This window comes from Rutidosis leptorrhynchoides, chromosome 2 (genome assembly GCF_046630445.1).
Source record: "Rutidosis leptorrhynchoides isolate AG116_Rl617_1_P2 chromosome 2, CSIRO_AGI_Rlap_v1, whole genome shotgun sequence".
NCBI classification, from domain to species: Eukaryota; Viridiplantae; Streptophyta; class Magnoliopsida; order Asterales; family Asteraceae; genus Rutidosis; species Rutidosis leptorrhynchoides.
Window position 1 is genome coordinate 18225890 of NC_092334.1, and position 21026 is coordinate 18246915.

Consider the following 21026-nt stretch of genomic DNA (forward strand, 5'->3'; position numbering starts at 1 on the left):
CGTCAAGTACTTCTTGTGGTATTTTACCAAGCTTTCTTTCTGGTTCTGGATGTGGTGTATACAATGGAGATTGTGAAGTACGGGTATGTGGCATATGCAACCTAGAAATCTGTCAAAACACACCTAACAAAACCATTAACCGTACCGACTCTACAAATATAAAAGTCAATTTATCAAAATTAAGAAACTACTTAATCAAGAAATAGTTAACAATTCTATTTTGACACTATTGTCCCCGGCAGCGGCGCCAAAAACTTGATGTGCGAAATCGTGTATATAAATTATCGTTTGAAAAAGTACCGGTTTAAGAATTACACACACTTACGGGCAGTGTACCCGATCGTGGAGTAGTATAGTAAATGGTAAATCCGTGTATCGTTCCAAGGACAATATATTAGCCAAACTAGTATTGAAAACTAAATTATGATTAACTAAGGAAATAATAACTAAAGGTACAAGATATTTTGGTTTGCCCTTTAACGATGAGCGAATCAAGATAAGTTCTAGTTTACAAATGAAATGTTTTTGGTATTTTAACGTTTATCAAATCGGAAAAGAAACAAATAAGGATAGTTGTGATATTAATCAAGATTGAGAAATGTTTATCTAGATCTTTTACCCTCGGTATTGGATGTAAGTTTTGTTATTTAGCCCGATTGATTGATCAAGTGTGTAAGCTACTTAATAGGTTTGCTAAGAGTTCTCTTTGACAAACACTCAAACCTAATTACAAGATGCAAGGTGACATCTAAGACCTTAAGTGTAATACCCGTAATTTTAAATGTATATTGAAAATAATGGTTATATATAAAATAAATAAATTATTAGTAAATACGTTTATGTCAAGAAGTTTAATAGAATCAATAAAAATATATTATAGTTATAATATCATTATCCTTATACTTACTAGTTATATAGTTATTAGTTATAAATAAAGAAATGATAATATATTAATTTAGAATGTAGCACTAGTGTTTACAGTTCACATTTCTTGAATATGCACTAATGCACTAATGCACTAATGATTCACTTTAGTGGGTAACCTTTAGATGACCCAATGAATTATTTTAAGGATGTAGATAGAGGAATTAACAAGTTTTCTGATAAGGATTTCCAACTCATTCGTCATCAATTTGTATAAAGTTTCGACACAATTCTATTTCTATATTCAATAATAAAAATAAGGGATGATAAACCTATAAAATAAATAAAATATATTAATACTTCTACTTTAAGAATATTAATAAATTAATAAATTTAATTAATAGAAGGAATCAATGCTAGTTATGGTATGAATGAATGGAAATTAAATAATGGTAATGGACACAAATTCGGCAAAACACATGGGTTCGCATAGTCATATCACTTTGTTAGTCAAATAATAATTGTTAATGACCGACCATATATATTATATATATACACTCTTTATATCGGTCTCTTATTCATATTCATGCATGTTAATATATATATGTATATCACCACAAATTATGAAAAACGAAGAACATAGACACCAAGAGAGATTTGATCATTACGTTAGTCGGTAATAACTCGTTTCATTGTAAAGGTACGGATTCTAATTTACGGATTCTAATTTTAATTTCTTTTACGTACTAAATATATACAAAATTGTTCAAACGGAGTAAAATATTTGAAGTAGTTATATGAATCTCCATCAATTTTGACTAAAGATTTGCTTTTACTTCATGTTCATTATATATATAGTTATAAATATATATACTCCGTGATACTTCACTAGAATTCGTTTGTTAACTACCATGTAGTAGTAATTCTTATGATATTTTGTTTTGTTTATGTTTTGCACGGATAACCAACATATTTTTATACTGATGTTTCTTTGTATATATAATAAAATTGAATTGATCCATATTGTTGATCGTATTAGTTTAATTAATCTTATTGATCGGTAATTGTTATTGAACTCTATACGTTATTGACCTCCTATTAATTATTGACCCTCGGGAAATCGTTATTGGGCCTTTAATTATTGAACTCATTGTTATTGTCATTGCCTTCATTGTTAGTACCTCACTTGAATGGCCAAATATTTGATTAGCGTTATTTATTCTATTCTGGGTATGCGAGCTATTAACTTCCTATGGAGGTGCCCATAGGCATGTCATTGTGGCACCGATGGCATGACACTACCATAATGGTGTGATTTTTTACGGCGTCTCCTCATTGTGGTGTAGGGTTTTTAGGAGGCGTATTGGTTAACCGTAGTTATTGTATTGGATCATATTGTTGTGAATGAAGGTGTAGTGCCCAACGCCTTCTTCACCATTGTTTGGTACACTTGGATCTGCAGTCCAGGTACCCATTGTATTGTATTGTATTGTATTGTATTGTATTGTATTGAGCTCGAATTGTCGTACCCCATTGATTCTGGATTCGTTTGGATCCCATTGACTCTGGATTTGTAAAAATCCCATTGACTCTAAATTCGTTTGAATCTCATTGATAGATATTTATCCTTGTTCAGTTCATCGCCAACTCATTTTCGTTACTCAAAAATTATTTTATAAAACGTATATATTTTCTTTTATTCGTATCCGCGCACTGGGTCTTTTGCTCAGCCGCAATTTTCTTTCCATACGGCAGGTTATCAAGGAACATAAGGAACAAAGCTATAGGGAAGTTGAAGCCGTTGGAAAAGTTTGTTCAAGATTTCTTTCAATATTAATATCGTTATCATATGAATTATGTAATGTACTTTCAGTTTGGTTCATTTGGACAATTAATGTTTTGTTTATTGATGAATAAGTGTTATTGATGAATAAGTGTTATTGATTATCGTTAATGTAACATCCATTTTCGGTTAGGAAATGGGGTGTTACAGCTATGGTATCAGAGCCAGGTTCTTTCTTGTTGAAACCTTACCGGTGTTGACCCGTGAAACTTGGTTACACTTCCGCTATTGTTTTCGACAACTTTCTCTTAATTTCCTTTTCGGTATCCTTATTAGGGTTTTGATTTCAACCTTTTTATTTCTTATAGATGCCTCCTTTTCACAATGCTTTGAAAAGAAACTCCCGTCGTAAGGTTCAAAGCACAACTCGTCATCGTATGCCGAGATCAAATGAGAATGCAGTGGACCCGAATATCTTGAACTGCAATAAATCAAGCATTATCAAGTATGATACCTACTATAGTCACTCAAACTGTAAATGCCATTCACGAACAACCCACTCCAGTAAATGCCATTGCGACCACACTCGAAACCCCACCTAACACATCTGAAGGTTCTGGTGGAACAACAATACAACTTGGCGATCTTCATGTATGGTTGGATAGATTTCAGAAGCAGAAACCACAAACCTTTAGCTCAGCACCAACTCCGATTGATGCTGAGAATTGGATTGCTCACATGGAGAAAATTTTTGAGGTTTTGGGATGTGTTGACAACCACAAGGTAAAATTAGCTACTTATAAGTTAGAGGGTGATGCGGGAAGATGGTGGAAAGCAATCAAGCATGCCAAGGGAGGTGATGCATTTGTTAATGCACTTTCATGGAACGAGTTTCGTCAAGAATTCTATCAAGAATACTTTTCTAGAGCTGATCGAGAGGCGTACGTTCGAGAGTATGATAACATTCGTCAACTTGAGGACGAATCTACTACTGACTTTATGGCCAGATTTGTTAGACTTGCAAGTTTTCTAGGCACTGTAGCCAGAACACCAGCTGAGCAAGCTGAAAAGTTTAAGTGGGCGGTGAAGTATCGTGTTCGATCTTAGATTGTCAATGGACAATTTTCTAACGTGGCAGAGGCTGCAAATGCTGCTAAGAACATCGAAATGGAAGAATTAGACTACAAAGCATCAAAGGCGGCTAGCTACAGGAAGAGAAACGAAAATGACCAATATAGAGATGAAAAGAAAAGTCAAGAAGGAAATTTGCATAATCATTACACAAAACGTAATAAACACGGGGATCCTGAGATCACCCTATGCAAAACTTGTGGTAAACATCATCCTTCAGACACGTGTTACAAAGAAACTGGAGCTTGTTATAATTGTGGTAAAACGGGACATGTCGCTAGAGATTGCAAGAGCCAACGTGATAATACCGGAGGAGTGACTACCAACGGCAGGGTGTTCGCATTGAGGACTGATGGATCGTGTTAAGGTAGAACCTAATAATTACATTATTATAATAATTGATATTGGTATTGATATGCGCAAATTGCCAAGTTATGTGACAAAGTTTGATTATTGTTGATTTCGGGGACGAAATCATTTTTAAGGAGAGTAGAGTTGTAATACCCGTAATTTTAAATGTATATTGAAACTAATGGTTATATATAAATAAATAAATTATTAGTAAATACGTTTATGCCAAGAAGTTTAATAGAATCAATAAAAATATATATATTATAGTTATAATATCATTATCCTTATACTTACTAGTTATATAGTTATTAGTTATAAATAAAGAAATGATAATATATTAATTTAGAATGTAGCACTAGTGTTTACAGTTCACATTTCTTGAATATGCACTTATGCACTAATGATTCACTTTAGTGGGTAACCTTTAGATGACCCAATGAATTATTTTAAGGATGTAGATAGAGGAATTAACAAGTTTGCCGATAAGGATTTCCAACTCACGTCGTCATCAAGTTGCATAAAGTTTCGACACAATTCTATTTCTATATTCAATAATAAAAATAAGGGATGATAAACCTATAAAATAAATAAAATATATTAATACTTTTACTTTAAGAATATTAATAAATTAATAAATTTAATTAATAGAAGGAATCAATGCTAGTTATGGTATGAAAAGGGGTGCGCGCTACGCTGCTTACAATTATATGCGACCACGATGGTTATTGACTACACATCGAATATAACCGCACATTGTATTTACTTGACAAAGTATTGCATGGTGTAAAAGTTACCGAAAGTTGGCTATTGGTTACGAACATAATGTACATCCCAAAATATTACATTGTTATAACAAACATACAAGTACAAACATGTGATAGCTTGTACGCTAAACTGTTTACGAAATGAAATTTACAAACATCTGGATAGCCTAAATCCTAAATTGTTTTTGGGACAGGAACTTACAAGTTCATACAAAATGGGCACATCCCCAAAACATAGTTACACTAATACTTGTGTACAAAAGAAGGCTAAAGCTGCAGCCTCAAAAAACTACCAACCTGAATCAAACTCCTAAAGCGCGCGCTTACTGTCCAGGGCGATAAAAAAACTCCGCAACCTTCTGGAGAATCCTATCATCAGTTTATCACCTGGAACATATGAATTTGCAGCTAGAAACTTGAGCCAGCCTATGTAAACCAACAACTCTTTCTTCCTTGTACCCCTAGCTTGAATCAAACCCCACATATGCACCTCGCTATTGAGATCCAAGCACGGATAGGTCCATCCAGCCTCGAACTCTCTAAGTTGATTCAATTCTGCAGGGAGTTCCTGAATAATACCAAGATAAAAATTGTTCAAGAGTTGCTAATTATTTGTGAATGATATTTAAACAAATGTTATTAACTAATTTATCTTGAAATGTAAGCAACTCACCCAAAATGTTCCGTGTGGGATTTTGACGAAGGTGTACGTAATATCGACGGTGCCCTAGATGTTGTATCGCTCAGCGAATGCTAACTGCTCCTGAGCACGTGTTCGGGTCGGACTTGTAGATGCTTGACTTGAACATGCTTCATTGTTTGCATCCATATATGTGTTTTTCAGGTAATGTAATTTATAATTATATTCAATGTGAATTTAAATTCATGATAGCATTCAAAGCATTATAAATGATGTAAAAGTATGAATGCTTTAATAAGCAAGAAACTAAATTAGTAGTTTCAAATCGAAATTAAGGATACAAATTGCACTTATGTGATTAAAAAGGTAGAGTACAATTTTATAGGGTTTGATATCCACAAAAGCTGGTATGAATGTAAAGCACATCGCCTACTGTTAAGTAACCTAAATGTTGTTTGAGAAAAGGCACTAACCTGATTGAGTTGCGTGTAAAAAAATTCTAAAATCACTAATGCTACAATAACCATGTGTAAAAAATTCAAACAAAGGTAACAATTATAAATCTTAAAACACATTTCATAAGTATCAAGATGCGAATCACTTAAGCTGTAAGTTTAGCGTGCAATCAAAGGTGAATACAAAGAATAAATGTATGTGCAAATTAATGGCACAAACTGCACTTATGTGATTATAATGTGTGAGCAATTTTGTTTAGGGTTTCATATCGATAATCATTGGTATGTAGGTGGAGTGCATGCATCGTCAACTGTAAAGTAACCTAAATATTGTTTGAGAAAAAGGAATTACCTGAATTCGCCATGGAAGGGGTTGCGTGTAGCTGAGGAATGTCTGGAAGAAAAATGATGGCGGTTGAGAAGCTTTTGCAAGGAAAGAGATGGTGTTAGTTGAAGAGATCTTTGGAATGTACTCCGTATCTAGTACTTGAGCAAGTGAAGGGATTTTTTGTTTAAATATTCTTTTTTTCCCCACAGATATTAAATTTCCCACTAAATTAGATATTTACAGGTTATGCAATGTGCCCCTTTATTTTAATGGTACTTGCATTCCTTCATTTTTTTTTTTTTTAGTTCTCATTCAAACTTCTTGATATGTTAGATTGCAAATTGCTAGTATACTTAAAGTGTTGCACAGTTGTGAAACACATACACAATAAAGTGTTTTAGGAATGATTGCAAATTGATTTAGTAACGATCACAAAATGTTCGAGTAACAATTACAAAGCTACCAAATTAGTGACATATTCATTAATTACTATGCACATGCATTGTGTCACTTGAAAATTCCAGAACGATAACGGTACAAAATGAACATAGTTTGCATAATCAAGGCTTTTAGCATGGTCACAAAGGTTACAAATTACGATAATTTACAGAATAGAGTGTTTGACGATTACAGACATCGGATTAGATGAAGTTCGAGCATATAACTAAGACGGACCAACGGCAGGATTCCAAAACTGTAAAAAGGTTTTTAAGGTACTGCCTTGTGAGTGTTCACCCCCTAAAAACCTTGTGGTTGTGCTTTTTTATTTTCCCTGCTCCGCGCGCATTTTCTTTGCGGCTCCCACATCTTCGACAGGTTCTGAGACGAATAGACTGCGCCTTGCTGACCTGCGGCTTGTGCCTTCCTTTGGTTCTTTCACTGCTTTTGGCTGCTCAATTGGTGGAGGTGGTGTGGTGGTTTCCAAAGCTGGCCAATGGCATATTGGGTATAATGAGCATACACAAGTTTAAAAAAAAAGGAATAACAACAAAGCTGTAAATGATAAGGGTTTGAAAAAATTTAAATATGATACACCAGGAACAATAAGAAGATGGTCTAAGAGTCGAACCTGCTGGGGTCTCCTGAACATCTGTGGTACTGTTAGACGGTGTGACAGTCGGTGTGTCGTTGGGCACTTCATCAAGTAGCCTATCAACAACAAATTCTGGGTATTGTTTTCTTGATTGCGGATTATAATGGAACTGGAACGTGTGTGACTGTCCTTCGATGGCTTTTATAACATCTGGTACTTCATGCGGCTGGTCAAAACCTCTAACTGTTAACAGTTCGCTGCATGTCTGCCCAACAATTTGATTCCCAGCATCACCGAAGAATGTAAAGAATGTTGTTGTTGACGCGTCATTGACAATTGTTTTAAAACAGTAACTGGCACGTTAAACAAAAAATTAATTTAGCATAAACATACTCAAAGCATAATGACTTGTGCAATTATATTAGCATGAACATGGCTGTAAAAAAAATTATGGCGTTTTCGTTGCATACGCTGGTCTGTAGGTCGCTTGGGGCCATGGGTTTTGTAGGTGTACTTGTCAGGTTCATCAACTTCCTCTACAACCTTGAAGGAGCAGTTGTTGCAACTTTTATAGTACCAGTCTCCGTTACCACCTACTTGCTCGACAATTGCTTGGCAAGTGAATTCTACAGACTGCACAAGTATTTTTATTCGCATGTAACGAAGCTGCAGCTAGAAAGTTTGTTTAGTTTTTTAAATATTATACGTATCCTGAAGTTGTTGAGATTGTGTGTCAGCAGCTCTGCGATAGGAAACCTGTTTCGGTTGCGCTCAATTGCAATGTCAGGAGACCTCTGTCGGTTAATGACTAATGGTGGGTTTGCTAGGAAGCGTGCCTTGTGCCTGTGTAAATAAGGCACGACAATTACTTTCAAGCATTTGGTTATAAATATGTTCCATGATAGGAGTAAAAGCGGCTCTTACTGATCAAATGAATCGATAAATTCTGGGATCGGTGGATTGAAGTAACAATGTGTAGCCTGCGTTCCATTAAGCTGTACCACACCTTTTGAAACAGAAATTGGAAAAATTAGTTAGTAATTCAGCCGATATTAACCTGCTCATAGATCAAATATTTTGGGAACATTTTTTTTTTTGTTTTTTTTCCTTCTTGTTACCGCGGTAAACTTTTGGTCGACATGAGCTGACTGCTAAAATAACAGGCTTTTCCATAGCGTCGTATGTCTCTGCATCGAAAGCAGTTGCTAGCTCATTCCAAAGAGTTACTTGAACTGCGTCACCGCGGAATATAAATGTGTCAATAAAACATTGTTTAGAAACTAATTATGGGATTGCCACAATAATGTTAGGATTTAACAATGACTAAGAAGAATTTTTAATTAGTAAATGTCTAGATGTTTCAAACTGTGCAAGGTAAATAATATAAAGATAGAAAGCAGAAGATTTTTTTTTTTTTTTAATTTGGTTAACAGTGGCTTACTCGAGGTTTGTGAGGTCAATAGTTCTTCTTATAACCTGCATGCGATTAGGATCTCCCATCACAATTGGGTCTTCAAGGCGGTCGATACATCCAATGTAATCTGTTTGTTTAAAGTACGTATCAATGTTTGCGTTAGCACAAGTTAAAAAAATAACTATTCTTATGCTAATTTTACCTGCAAGCACAGTGTTGTTCGGTACACGACTGCGAAGTTGATTGTAGGCTACAAAATCAAAGAAATGGTCGGGGAACTCTGCAAGCGGGAGGTTTTCAAAAGTTGTATTGCGATCAAAAGCAAGGGTTGTCGGTCCAGATAATACTTTTTCCCACCTAGTTGTGGCATGACACGAGAAATTTCTAATCATGTACACTTTGTTCAGATGCATAAGATCATCAAGAAAGTCTTTGTCACCATAGCGCATGTTCACAAGAATAGGATAGCGCTGCATAATGAAATTTACAATGTCAGGTGTTTCAAAGTGAACATACAGATATGTAAGGAAACATCGTAAAAGTAAGAAACCATTTCGTCGATGAGCATGCAACAATAGCCAGTAGGAGCTTGGTTCTGATAATTGTAAGTTACCCACTTTCGGTAGATCCTAGCTGCAATTGTCCTGTTTCTACCACCCGAGATTAACTGTGCTACAGCTGTTATTTGTGCCATACTATTAAAGTAAAAAAAAATAGTAATATAATGATACATATGTATTAACTATGTACATATTTATTTTCTGCTTGTTTTTTTTTTTTAACGGCTAGTATGGCCAGTGGGGGTTGGCTGTAAGTCGGTAATAGAGGACAGAAAATCTGTGTAGACGATGTTTTTTGTTACGTTGGGCTCACGATCTTCCTATTGTTTAACCAACACTTTTAAACCTTCTGGTGAAGTGGCTCTTGAGAGTGCAACATATAATTGCCCTTGACCGAAGTTGGGTTTTGGAAAATATACACCTATCTTGTTGAGTGATTGTCCTTGACTTTTGTTTATGGTCATTGCATACGAAACTTTTATCGGAAACTGCAGTCTTTTGAGAACAAACGGTAACGACGGATCTTTGTGGATGAGTTTCATTCTTGGGAAAAACACTCTCTCACCAACACGCGTGCCTGTGATTATTTCAGCCTCAACCGATTTACCTAGTAGTTGAGTAATAATCATCCTTGTACCATTACAGAGGCCACCAGCAACATTTATATTACGTAGCAAAAATAGCCGGGATGCCACCTTTAACTCTAAGACGTGCGGTACAAAATTAGTGACATATTCATTAATTACTATGCACATTGTGTCACTTGAAAATTCCAGAACGATAACGGTACAAAATGAACATAGTTTGCATAATCAAGGCTTTTAGCATGGTCACAAAGGTTACAAATTACGATAATTTACAGAATAGAGTGTTTGACGATTACAGACGTCGGATTAGATAAAGTTCGAGCATATAACTAAGACGGACCAACGGCAGGATTCCAAAACTGTAAAAAGGTTTTTAAGGTACTGCCTTGTGAGTGTTCACCCCCTAAAAACCTTGTGGTTGTGCTTTTTTATTTTCCCTGCTCTGCGCGCATTTTCTTTGCGGCTCCACATCTTCGACAGGTTCTGAGACGAATAGACTGCGCCTTGCTGACCTGCGGCTTGTGCCTTCCTTTGGTTCTTTCACTGCTTTTGGCTGCTCAATTGGTGGAGGTGGTGTGGTGGTTTCCAAAGCTGGCCAATGGCATATTGGGTATAATGAGCATACACAAGTTTAAAAAAAAAGGAATAACAACAAAGCTGTAAATGATAAGGGTTTGAAAAAATTTAAATATGATACACCAGGAACAATAAGAAGATGGTCTAAGAGTCGAACCTGCTGGGGTCTCCTGAACATCTGTGGTACTGTTAGACGGTGTGACAGTCGGTGTGTCGTTGGGCACTTCATCAAGTAGCCTATCAACAACAAATTCTGGGTATTGTTTTCTTGATTGCGGATTATAATGGAACTGGAACGTGTGTGACTGTCGTTTCTTCAATAAACATATAAGATAATTAATCACATAGAATATTATAGATGTAGCGAGTAATTAATGGTACATCGTGGCATATTAATAATATGAACCAGTTATTATAAAAGCCTTTTCTTCTTATTAGCACTTTATAATTATATCCAGGGTAGTACCAACCCGTTAAAGTTCATATTTAATAGCTTAGTACAAAAATTAACTACTACAATCTAGATAATATTCTTTTATGAAAAATTTAAAGTAAAATCATATAATCATTTCACGCCTATTCATGATATAGCAATACAATACCAGTATTTCACATAGGTATATTTTACATAATACATATGTAGGATAAAATAAAGCACACTACATAATATTATACATGGCGTGAAATGTTATCATAGCGGGAGGTGATTCAAAAACGACGGAGCCTTTTAGTTGTTGGTGAATCAATTTGTTTAGGTGGAATGAGGGATAGACGCACAGTGTATTTTGTTGTTGGTCGGGGGTTGGAGGTACTTAATATCTCGGTGGGATTATCAGGGAGATTTATATGGTAAGGTTGGTTTGGTGGTAAAAGGTGTCGGTTTTCAAGCCCTACTAGAATAGGAAGTTTAACACCGGGTCTTTTTGTTGCGTTAATCCATTTCTGTTTAGAAATTTCTTTGACTTCCTCCTCCGCCTCAGGATCATTTTCAGGTTCTTTCACTTTCGGTTCTTCTGGAAATTGTGAATCTTCCCAAAATGCATCCGACTCCAGGTCATCATCGTCAACAGTTATATAGATGATTGATACATCTTTCTTCGGGTCATCGTCATTATCAGATAAGTCGATGATTGGTACTTTTGCTGGAGATTCCTCTTCGGAGTCGCTGAATGTGACAATGAGATTGGTGCTAGAAGTAGACATCTATCACACATTAACTACCGCATTAGTAATATACCACATAATATTTACATGTTACAATATTCAATTTCCGACCAAAAATGATAAGCAATAGTTTTCAAAAACAAGTTCGGTCAAAGTCCAGACTCACTAATGCATCCTAACAAATACCGGTCAGACACACTAATGCAAATTCTGGTTCGCTAAGACCTCTGCTCTGATTCCAACTGAAACGACCCATCCATATTACTATAAACGTAGTACGTTATTCATTGGTCCCATAGCGAGGTATTTGACCACTTTATGATACGTTTAAAAAATATTGCATTCGTTTCATAAAAAGCACACCATTATTATACATAATGCATGTTTTAAACAAGTGGGCGATTATTTAAGAGATAATCCCCATAATACAGCAGTTTCCAAATACTACGCACGTGACATAACAGTTGAATATAATACATGACAAAGGTTTTATTGAATGCAACACTTCATTTAAACAAAAGCATGAGACTCCATGCACAGCTTGCTCAGATAATGCAACAGCAGAAGACTTTCTTAAGGACCTGAGAATAAACATGCTTAAACAGTCAACACAAAGGTTGGTGAGATATATAGGTTTAAAGCTAGCATCAATATAAATATAGACCACACGATTTCATAGTTACAAATATTTCAATAAAGATATTCTGTAAGTTGTTGAGCGCTTTGGTAACCATACTTAACCATTAATGTGGCATATTCCCTTTATTATGAAATCTCCCTACACTTTACCAAGTGTAGTAAAAACGAAGTACTATGCAACCGTTTACGATACTAGAGCGACTAGCCCGGTTGGGGTTGTCAAACCCGATAGATCTATCAATAGGATTCGCGCTTACATGTTCTTACAAAATGTAAATATTAGTTACCAAGCTATTAGGGAAGATATGCAAGGTGGTACAACTCAACGTAGAATATATTTTAAGTACTTGTGTCCATGGCGTAAAACATAAAATGCATGTATTCTCATCCCAAAATATTTTTAGAGTTTAAAAATGGGACTATATACTCACTTTCACAGATTTTCACTTCGTCAGAAAATAAGACTTGGCCACAGGTTGATTCACGAACCTATAACAAACATATACATACATATCAAAGCATGATCGAAATATATTCACAACATTTTTATTACGTGTTGATGATTTAAGTTGTCCAGTTAGCAGTCCAACGTTAGTAGTCCACAATTAGTAGTACATAAATAATTTAATATATATCTCGAATCAATCCACGACCCAGTGTATACACGTCTCAGGCTAGATCACAACTCAAAGTATATATATATTTTGGAATCAACCTCAACCATGTATAGCTAACTCCCGCATTACTGCATATAGAGTGTCTATGGTTGTTCCGAAATATATATATAGATGGGTCGATATGATATGTCAAAACATTGTATACGTGTCTATGGTCTATCAAGATTACATAATATATAATATAAGTTATTTAAGTTATGGTTAGAATAGATTTTTGTAAATTAATCCCGTAGTCAAATTAACCATTTTTAACCAATTTTGTTTTACCCATAACTTCTTCGTGTTAAATCCGTTTTGAGTGAATCAATTGCTATGGTTTCATATTGAACCAAAGATTACTAATATAAACAGAAAAAGTATAAGTTTATAGTCGGAAATACAAGTTACAAGTCGTTTTGTAAGAGGTAGTCATTTCAGTCGAAAGAACGACGTCTTGATGACCATTTTGAAAAACATACTTCCACTTTGAGTTTAACCATGATTTTTGGATATAGTTTCATGTTCATAAGAAAAATCATTTTCCCAGAAGTATAGCTTTTAAATCAAAGTTGTCATAGCTTTTAATTATCCAAACCAAAACAGTCCCCGGTTTTACTACGACGGCGTATGTCCGGTTTTACGGTGTTTATCGTGTTTCCAGGTTTTAAATCATTAAGTTAGCATATCATATAGATATAGAACATATGTTTAGTTGATTTTAAAAGTTAAGTTAGAAGGATTAACTTTGTTTGCGAACAAGTTTAGAATTAACTAAACTATGTTCTAGTGATTACAAGTTATAATCTTCGAATAAGATAGTTTTATATATATGGATCGAATGATGTTATGAACATAATTACTACCTCAAGTATAGTAGGTAAACCTACTGGAAATGATGTGAAAATAACTTGAGCTTCAAAGGATCTTTGATGGCTTGGAAGTTCTTGAAGCAGAATCATGACACGAAAACAAGTTCAAGTAAGATCACTACTTGATTTAAGATAGTTATGTTTATAGGAATAAACCAAAGCTTGGATATGATTATTACCTTGATTAAGAATGAAAAGTTACTGAGATTAGATGGAAGTTCTTGATCTTTGATGAGTTGTTGGATTGGATTAAAAAGATTGGAAGTAATCTTGCAACATCTTGATTCTAGGTTGTTTTTATGATGATTAAAGCTTGTAATTGAAGCTAAATGATGGGGAAAATGTTTGGAGATGATCAAGTATGAAGTTAGGAGTATTTTGAGAGAGAATTGGGAATGTAAGTATGAGAAAATGGAATGAAGAAATGGTGTGCATGCATAAAAACGTTTTTAGTTTATAAAGAAAGAAAAGATTCCTAATTTTGTTTTCTTGCTAAATAATTCATGCTACTTGACAAATGGTTGGTTCCACATGTTCCTTAATCATTTAAGGTTGCTAAAGAGCAGATTTGTATTGGTATATACCAATAGTAAATACATCTAGAAGATGGGTATAATACGAGTGCAAATACCGAGTGAATACGAGTCGAATTCTTGATGAAAATAAATGGGAATACAATTGTGATTATTTTTGTTAAGTAAGAGTGTTTTGATATATGTATTGAACTCCTTCAAATGTGTATTAATACATCTTAATATACTATATATATATATATATATATATATATATATATATATATATATATATATATATATATATATATATACACACACACATTTTAACTGAGTCGTTAAATCATCGTTAGTCGTTACATCTAAGTGTTGTTTCGAAACCTTTAAGTTAACGACCTTGTTAAATGTAATTAATCCCATTGTTACTATATCTAATGAGATGTTAAATTGTTATATTATCATGATAACATAGTGTGTTAACATATCTTAATACGATATATAAATATTAAGACGTTATTACAACGATAATCGTTACGTATATATATCGTTTCAAAATCCTTAAGTTAGTAGTCTCATTTTATGTATATAGTTCATGGTTAATATACTTAATGAGATACTTAATTATCATTTCATCATGTTAAATATATATATAAGTTCATATATATATTATCATGTCATTTACAAGTTATAACGTTCGTGAATCATCGGACAAATTGGGTTGTCACACGTTTACATAAAATTCGTTCCAATTAATCAAGTCTTAACAAATTTGAGTTTTTAACATGTTGGAAACATTTAATCATGTAAATATTAATATCGTTCAATATATAACCATGGAAAAAATCCGGGTCATGACATAATGATACTCAAGGCTGGACCCCACCGTACTTGTTGTAATTAGATCATGCTCATTGTGATATAGTTCAAGCTGCCATCCATACAGATTACGCGGTCTTGCTTGATAAAAAGTTGGTTCGAAGGAAATTAGATGGTGGGTATGTTCATAATGGGTTGTTAAAAGCTGCCGGAGTTATATTGGATGCTGAAAGTGACACTTTGAAGAAGCTATTAGAGAGTTACCCGAGCTATACGTTAACTCTAATGGGTCACTTACTTGGGTCAGCTGTGGCTGCATTGTTGGCCATGGTGGTGGTCACAAACCGAGATATGTTTGGGAACATTGATAGGAAAAGGGTTCGATGCTTTTTTATTGCACCCGCCGGATGTATGTCACTTAACTTGGCCTTAGATATGCTGATGTCATCAATTTTGTTCGTGCTGCAGGCAAGTTTTTCTTACCTTTTATACAATTAGAGAGATATACTGAGACAATAAAGAGCTTTCTTAACTTTTATGCATTGTATGATGAAAACCAGAGCTAGCAAAATGGGTAGGTTGGGTAACCAGTTAAAGCAAGTAATTTTAAATTCAGTTGTGGTCAAGTTAATACACCAATATCCACAAAAGCATAGTGTTTATAACAGTTTGTCATTAGTAATATAATAACGATCATGATTCTTTGTTTGAACAGTTTACCATGTTTGTTGTGCTTAAGATGTGTAACAGACACATGCACATCGGAGGACAGAAAACTCAAAGATCCAAGAAGGCTATATGCACCTGGTCGCCTCTACCACATTGTTGAGCGAAAAACTTTCGGGTATTATCAATAAAAAAACTTCTAAGTGACCGAACTCATATTTGGCATAATATGATTGTAGATATGGCAGGTTTCCACACGTTATAAAATCAGCGGTGCCTGTTGATGGAAGATTTGAGCACATTGTGTCACACTCTGATGTATCATCATTATTATAGGGTAGTACATATTTGATTATAGATGAGCTAATGAATAGGTGTAGAATGTGTTGAAACACATTTTAGTTAACTTGCTTACTCTAACTCTCAATAATTGAAATCCATTAAACCCATTAGACATGGATATATGCTTTCTCAAAATTTAGCATTTTCAGGGTTATTTTTCCTTTTGTTATAAAATTCTCATTTCATGATCATGCTTTAAAGTATCCGTTTTAATGTGTGGTCTACTGCAGCTCTTCAGTTGGAGAATTACAAAATTGGTAGTGTACAACATCGAACCATCTCATCCTCATGGTATGACTGCAAGTTCTCTACTTAGTTTAATATTTACAGTTATAATTATGTTTCTTTGATATAACTTCAATTATAAGGATTGGAATAATATTTCATGGGGCTTTATTCTTATCTTTTTTATGATAGAAGTCATAGTGTATTTGATAAATGTAATGTAGTGTACATAGTGCTACAAGTGGGGCTATAAGCATTTTGGCTACCCCATCAATTTGGAATAAAAAATATTATTTGAATGTCGAGGTTACTACAACACATGCAAAATAAAAAAATTACTAAAATTTACTCACGTAAAACTAATACCCGCTTAATCCAATAAAGTAGCCCCGCGAAATCGCGGGCACTAAGCTAGTAATAATAATAATAATAATAATATTAAAACTAGTGAAATGACACGTGGAACCACGGGTTTGTTTAAAAGAAACATTTTAATAATATGTTTTAAGTATTAAGTGAATGTAAATGTTAAGGTCATTTAGTTTAATTACCGGCGAAACCACGAATTCCGACTAAGAAACATCTCGTTGTTTCTACAAATATTGATGTACTTAACATTTTTTATTATTATTATTTTGGCAAAAAACAGGAAGCAAAATAGATAAAGACTTTTCACAAAAAGGTGAAAAGTCAAACAATACAAAATGGGTCGAATTGGACTTACATTTACTGTCCAGACAACCATGAATTCACATCTACTAACAAACTATGAAGGAGCTGTTAAAAACCAAAAACTGCACTAACATATAGAAGCAAGAAAACAACAAAACAACAAAACAAAAGGATCTCCCTAGAAGCCAGTTCTTTGACCTCTTTATCATAACAACCATAAATGAACTCCATTTATTCTCCCACCACTCTCTTCTAATTTTCATTACAATTACTATTTTCCTTGTCATAAAAGCATATATTACAACCTTTTATTGAGATATGTACTTCGCATACATATGTAACGTAATTAATCCCGTAAATAGAACCCACATTTAAATTATAATAATTATTATAATTATAACAATAAATAATAATAAAAAATTTTACTTAACAATTGAGTATTTATATTTTTATTAATAATTATTAGTAATAACAAATGCCTTTTGAAAGTTTTTTAAAAACTAAAATACAATTATTTTTACAATATGCCTCAAAGTTTGTACATGTGTTCATGGGGTATTTTGTAAGAGATTGTACAATTTGTTTTAAAGTTTATACTGTGATGACCCGGATTTTTCCGACTACTTGATTATACTATTTACATGATTTAATATTTCCGACTTGATAAACAATGAATTTTAATAAGTCTTGAACCTCCGAAAAGAGTTTTATATAAGCATTTGACTACCCTTTTATTCCTACGATTCACGAACGTCATAACTTGTATTAAGTATATATATATATATATTTAACTTGAAAATATGATAATTAAATATCTCATTAAGTATATTAACAAGGTATTATATATACCTTTTCATACTATTAATTTAAAGAGTTTTCGGACAATATATATGTTACTTTTTAAACGACGTAATTAACTTATGTTAAAATGTATTTACATACAATATATTATGAGTATAAATACATCTTTAAAAGTATTGAATACACTTAATAATATACAAATAAGGAATAGCTATATTCATATTTTCCGTTCATTTTTCTCAAGAATTCTACTCGTATTTATACGGTATTTATACAGTATTTATACGGTATTTATACGGTATTTATACGCGTATTATATACAGCTTCTAGAAGTATTTACTATTGGTATATACCAATAGAAATCTACAATTACGTATTTATATGGTATTTATACGCGTATTATACGCAGCTTCTAGAAGTATTTACTATTGGTATATACAAATAGTAATCTACAATTATTGATGTATTATGTCATGCATGACCTAATGATTTTTAACTTATCTTAGATATTTTTCACTAAAAACCAAATTTATGAGCCTATAAATAAGCACCATTTCTAACTCATTTTTACACATTCATTTTCCAATTTTTACTTCCAATTTTCACACACACTTGCAAGAACTCTCTCAAGTTTTGTTCTACTACTTCTTTCTAGCAACTTTACATTCTAAACTTGAGGTAAAAACTCTACTTCAACTCTTGTTCAATACATATGTTTATAGCTATCTATATAAGAGTTTATAAACTAGAACATAGTTTAGTTGATTCTAAACTTGTTTGAAAAACTAATCTAATCTTTCTAGCTTAACTCTAATAACACTTATTTATATGTATTATGATGTTAAATTAAGTTAATATAAGAACTTATAACTTGTACATATGAAGAACACCTTGAAACTTAACATATATCGTTTAATCTCTATTCGGTAAAAAGCGGGCTGTTTTGGGTTGGGAATTAAAAACCTATCTTATACTTTGAGTTCGAGGCTAAGACTTTGGAAATATGTTAATATATGTAAATAAGACTTCCAGTAATTTTTTCATGATTTTAGACAAAGTGGAAGTATTTTATCAAAAATCATATATCGGGTGGATGCCGGGATTCTTCCAAATCTGACCACCGGCACAAAAAGAGGGTAAAACTCTAAAAATTACTACTTGGGCTGAACTTTTTGAATTGGTTTTGAAAAATTAACTTCTTAAGGAATCCATAGCAATTTGATTCACTTTAAACGGAGTTGTAATGAATATTTGGCGAGCAAAACAAAATCTGCTAAAATTAACTTTATATGGACGAAATTTATCTTATAAAAACTATATTAACCATATCCTTGCTAACTTTTCCTATATCCTATATATATTTGGACATGTTATCATTAGTATAACAAAATATTATAATCTTGGTTAATTCCGAGATTGTATATATATAATAATCTTGGTACGTTCCATGACAATACGTATACAATACGTTCGGATAAATCGAAAGACATCATGTACACAATACGTCTGGGTTTATTCTAAGACAATACGCGTACCATGGGTCATGATTGAGTCTATAACAATACGTATACAATACGCCGTGGGGTAATTCTAAGATTATATATACATAATTATTATTGGACTGTTGGACTATTGGACTGTTGGACTGTTGGACTATTGGACTATTGGACTATTGGACAATATTTGGACTACTAACAAAGGACAACTAACAAAGGATTACTAACATGAAAATGTTAAAAATTAATAAGTATTCTATGAACTTGCTTTATTTTATTCATATGTCGTATTATTATCTGAATCATTATTATTGTTATAGGTTCGTGAATCCAAGGACGACGGCTATATTTTTAATAAGTTGAAAACTTATTATTAATATACTTTTACTACCGTGAGTATATAGTCCCATTTTTCAACTATAAAAATATTTTGGGATGAGAATACATGCATTTTATGTTTTACGCTATGGACACAAGTACTTAAAATATATTCTACGTTGAGTTGTACCACCTTGCATATCTTCCCTAATAGCTTGGTAACTAATATTTACATGTTGTAAGAATATGTAAGCGCGAATCCTATTGATAGATCTATCGGGTTTGACAACCCCAACCGGGCTAGTCACTCTAGTATCGTAAACGGTTGCATAGTACTTCGTTTTTACTACACTTGGTACAGTGTAGGGAGATTTCATAATAAAGGGAATATGCTACATTATTGGTTAAGTATGGTTACCGAAGCGCTCAATAACTTATAGAATATCTTTATTGAAATGTTTATAACTATGAAATCTTGTGGTCTATATTTATATCGATGCTAGCTTTAAACCTATATATCTCACCAACCTTGTGTTGACTGTTTAAGCATGTTTATTCTCAGGTCCTTAAGAAAGTCTTCCGCGGTTGCATTATCTGAGCAAGCTGTGCATGGAGTCTCATGCTTTTGTTTAAATGAAGTGTTGCATTCAATTAAACATTTGCCATGTAATATATTTGACTGTTATGGCACGTGTGTAGTATTTGTAAACCGATGTAATATGGGGATTATTCCTTAAATAATCGCCCACTTGTTTAAAACATGCATTATGTATAATAATGGTGTGTTTTTATGAAACGAATGCAATATTTTCTAAAAACGTATCATATAGAGGTCAAATACCTCGCTATGGGACCAATGAATAACGTACTGCGTTTATAGTAATATGGACGGGTCGTTTCAGTTGGTATCAGAGCAAAGGTCTTAGCGAACCAGGAATTGCATTAGTGTGTCTAACCGGTGTTTGTTAGGATGCATTAGTGAGTCTAGACTTTGACCGCGTCTGTTTTGAAAACCATTGCTTATCATTTTTAGTCGGAAATTGAATATTTTAACATGTAAATGTTATGATGTATATTACTAATGCACTAGTTATTATGTGATAGATGTCTGCATCTAGCTTCGAATTAGTATTCACTTTCAGTGACTCCGAAATCGAGTCCAAATCTTCAGCAAAAATATCGACCATCAATTTGTCTGATGATGATGAAGACCAGAAAGAGGACACATTCTGGGAAGATTCACAATTTCCAGAAGAACCGGAAGTGAAAGAACCTGAAAACGATCCTGAGGAGGAGGACGAAGTAAAAGAGATTACTGAGAAAGAATTTAAAAAGGGAAAGGAACCTGTAATCACCAAACCAAA

At 33.5% G+C, this 21026-nt stretch overlaps 1 protein-coding gene across 1 annotated transcript; it reads left to right on the top strand.

The window, feature by feature from the left end:
• The first annotated feature begins 3154 nt into the window (after positions 1-3154).
• On the top strand, positions 3155-4144 carry LOC139887663 (uncharacterized). The gene is made up of 2 exons (XM_071870733.1): positions 3155-3671; positions 3786-4144. The coding sequence occupies exons 1-2, from the start codon at positions 3155-3157 to the stop codon at positions 4142-4144; spliced, it is 876 nt and encodes a 291-aa protein (XP_071726834.1).
• Positions 4145-21026: the final 16882 nt, after the last annotated feature.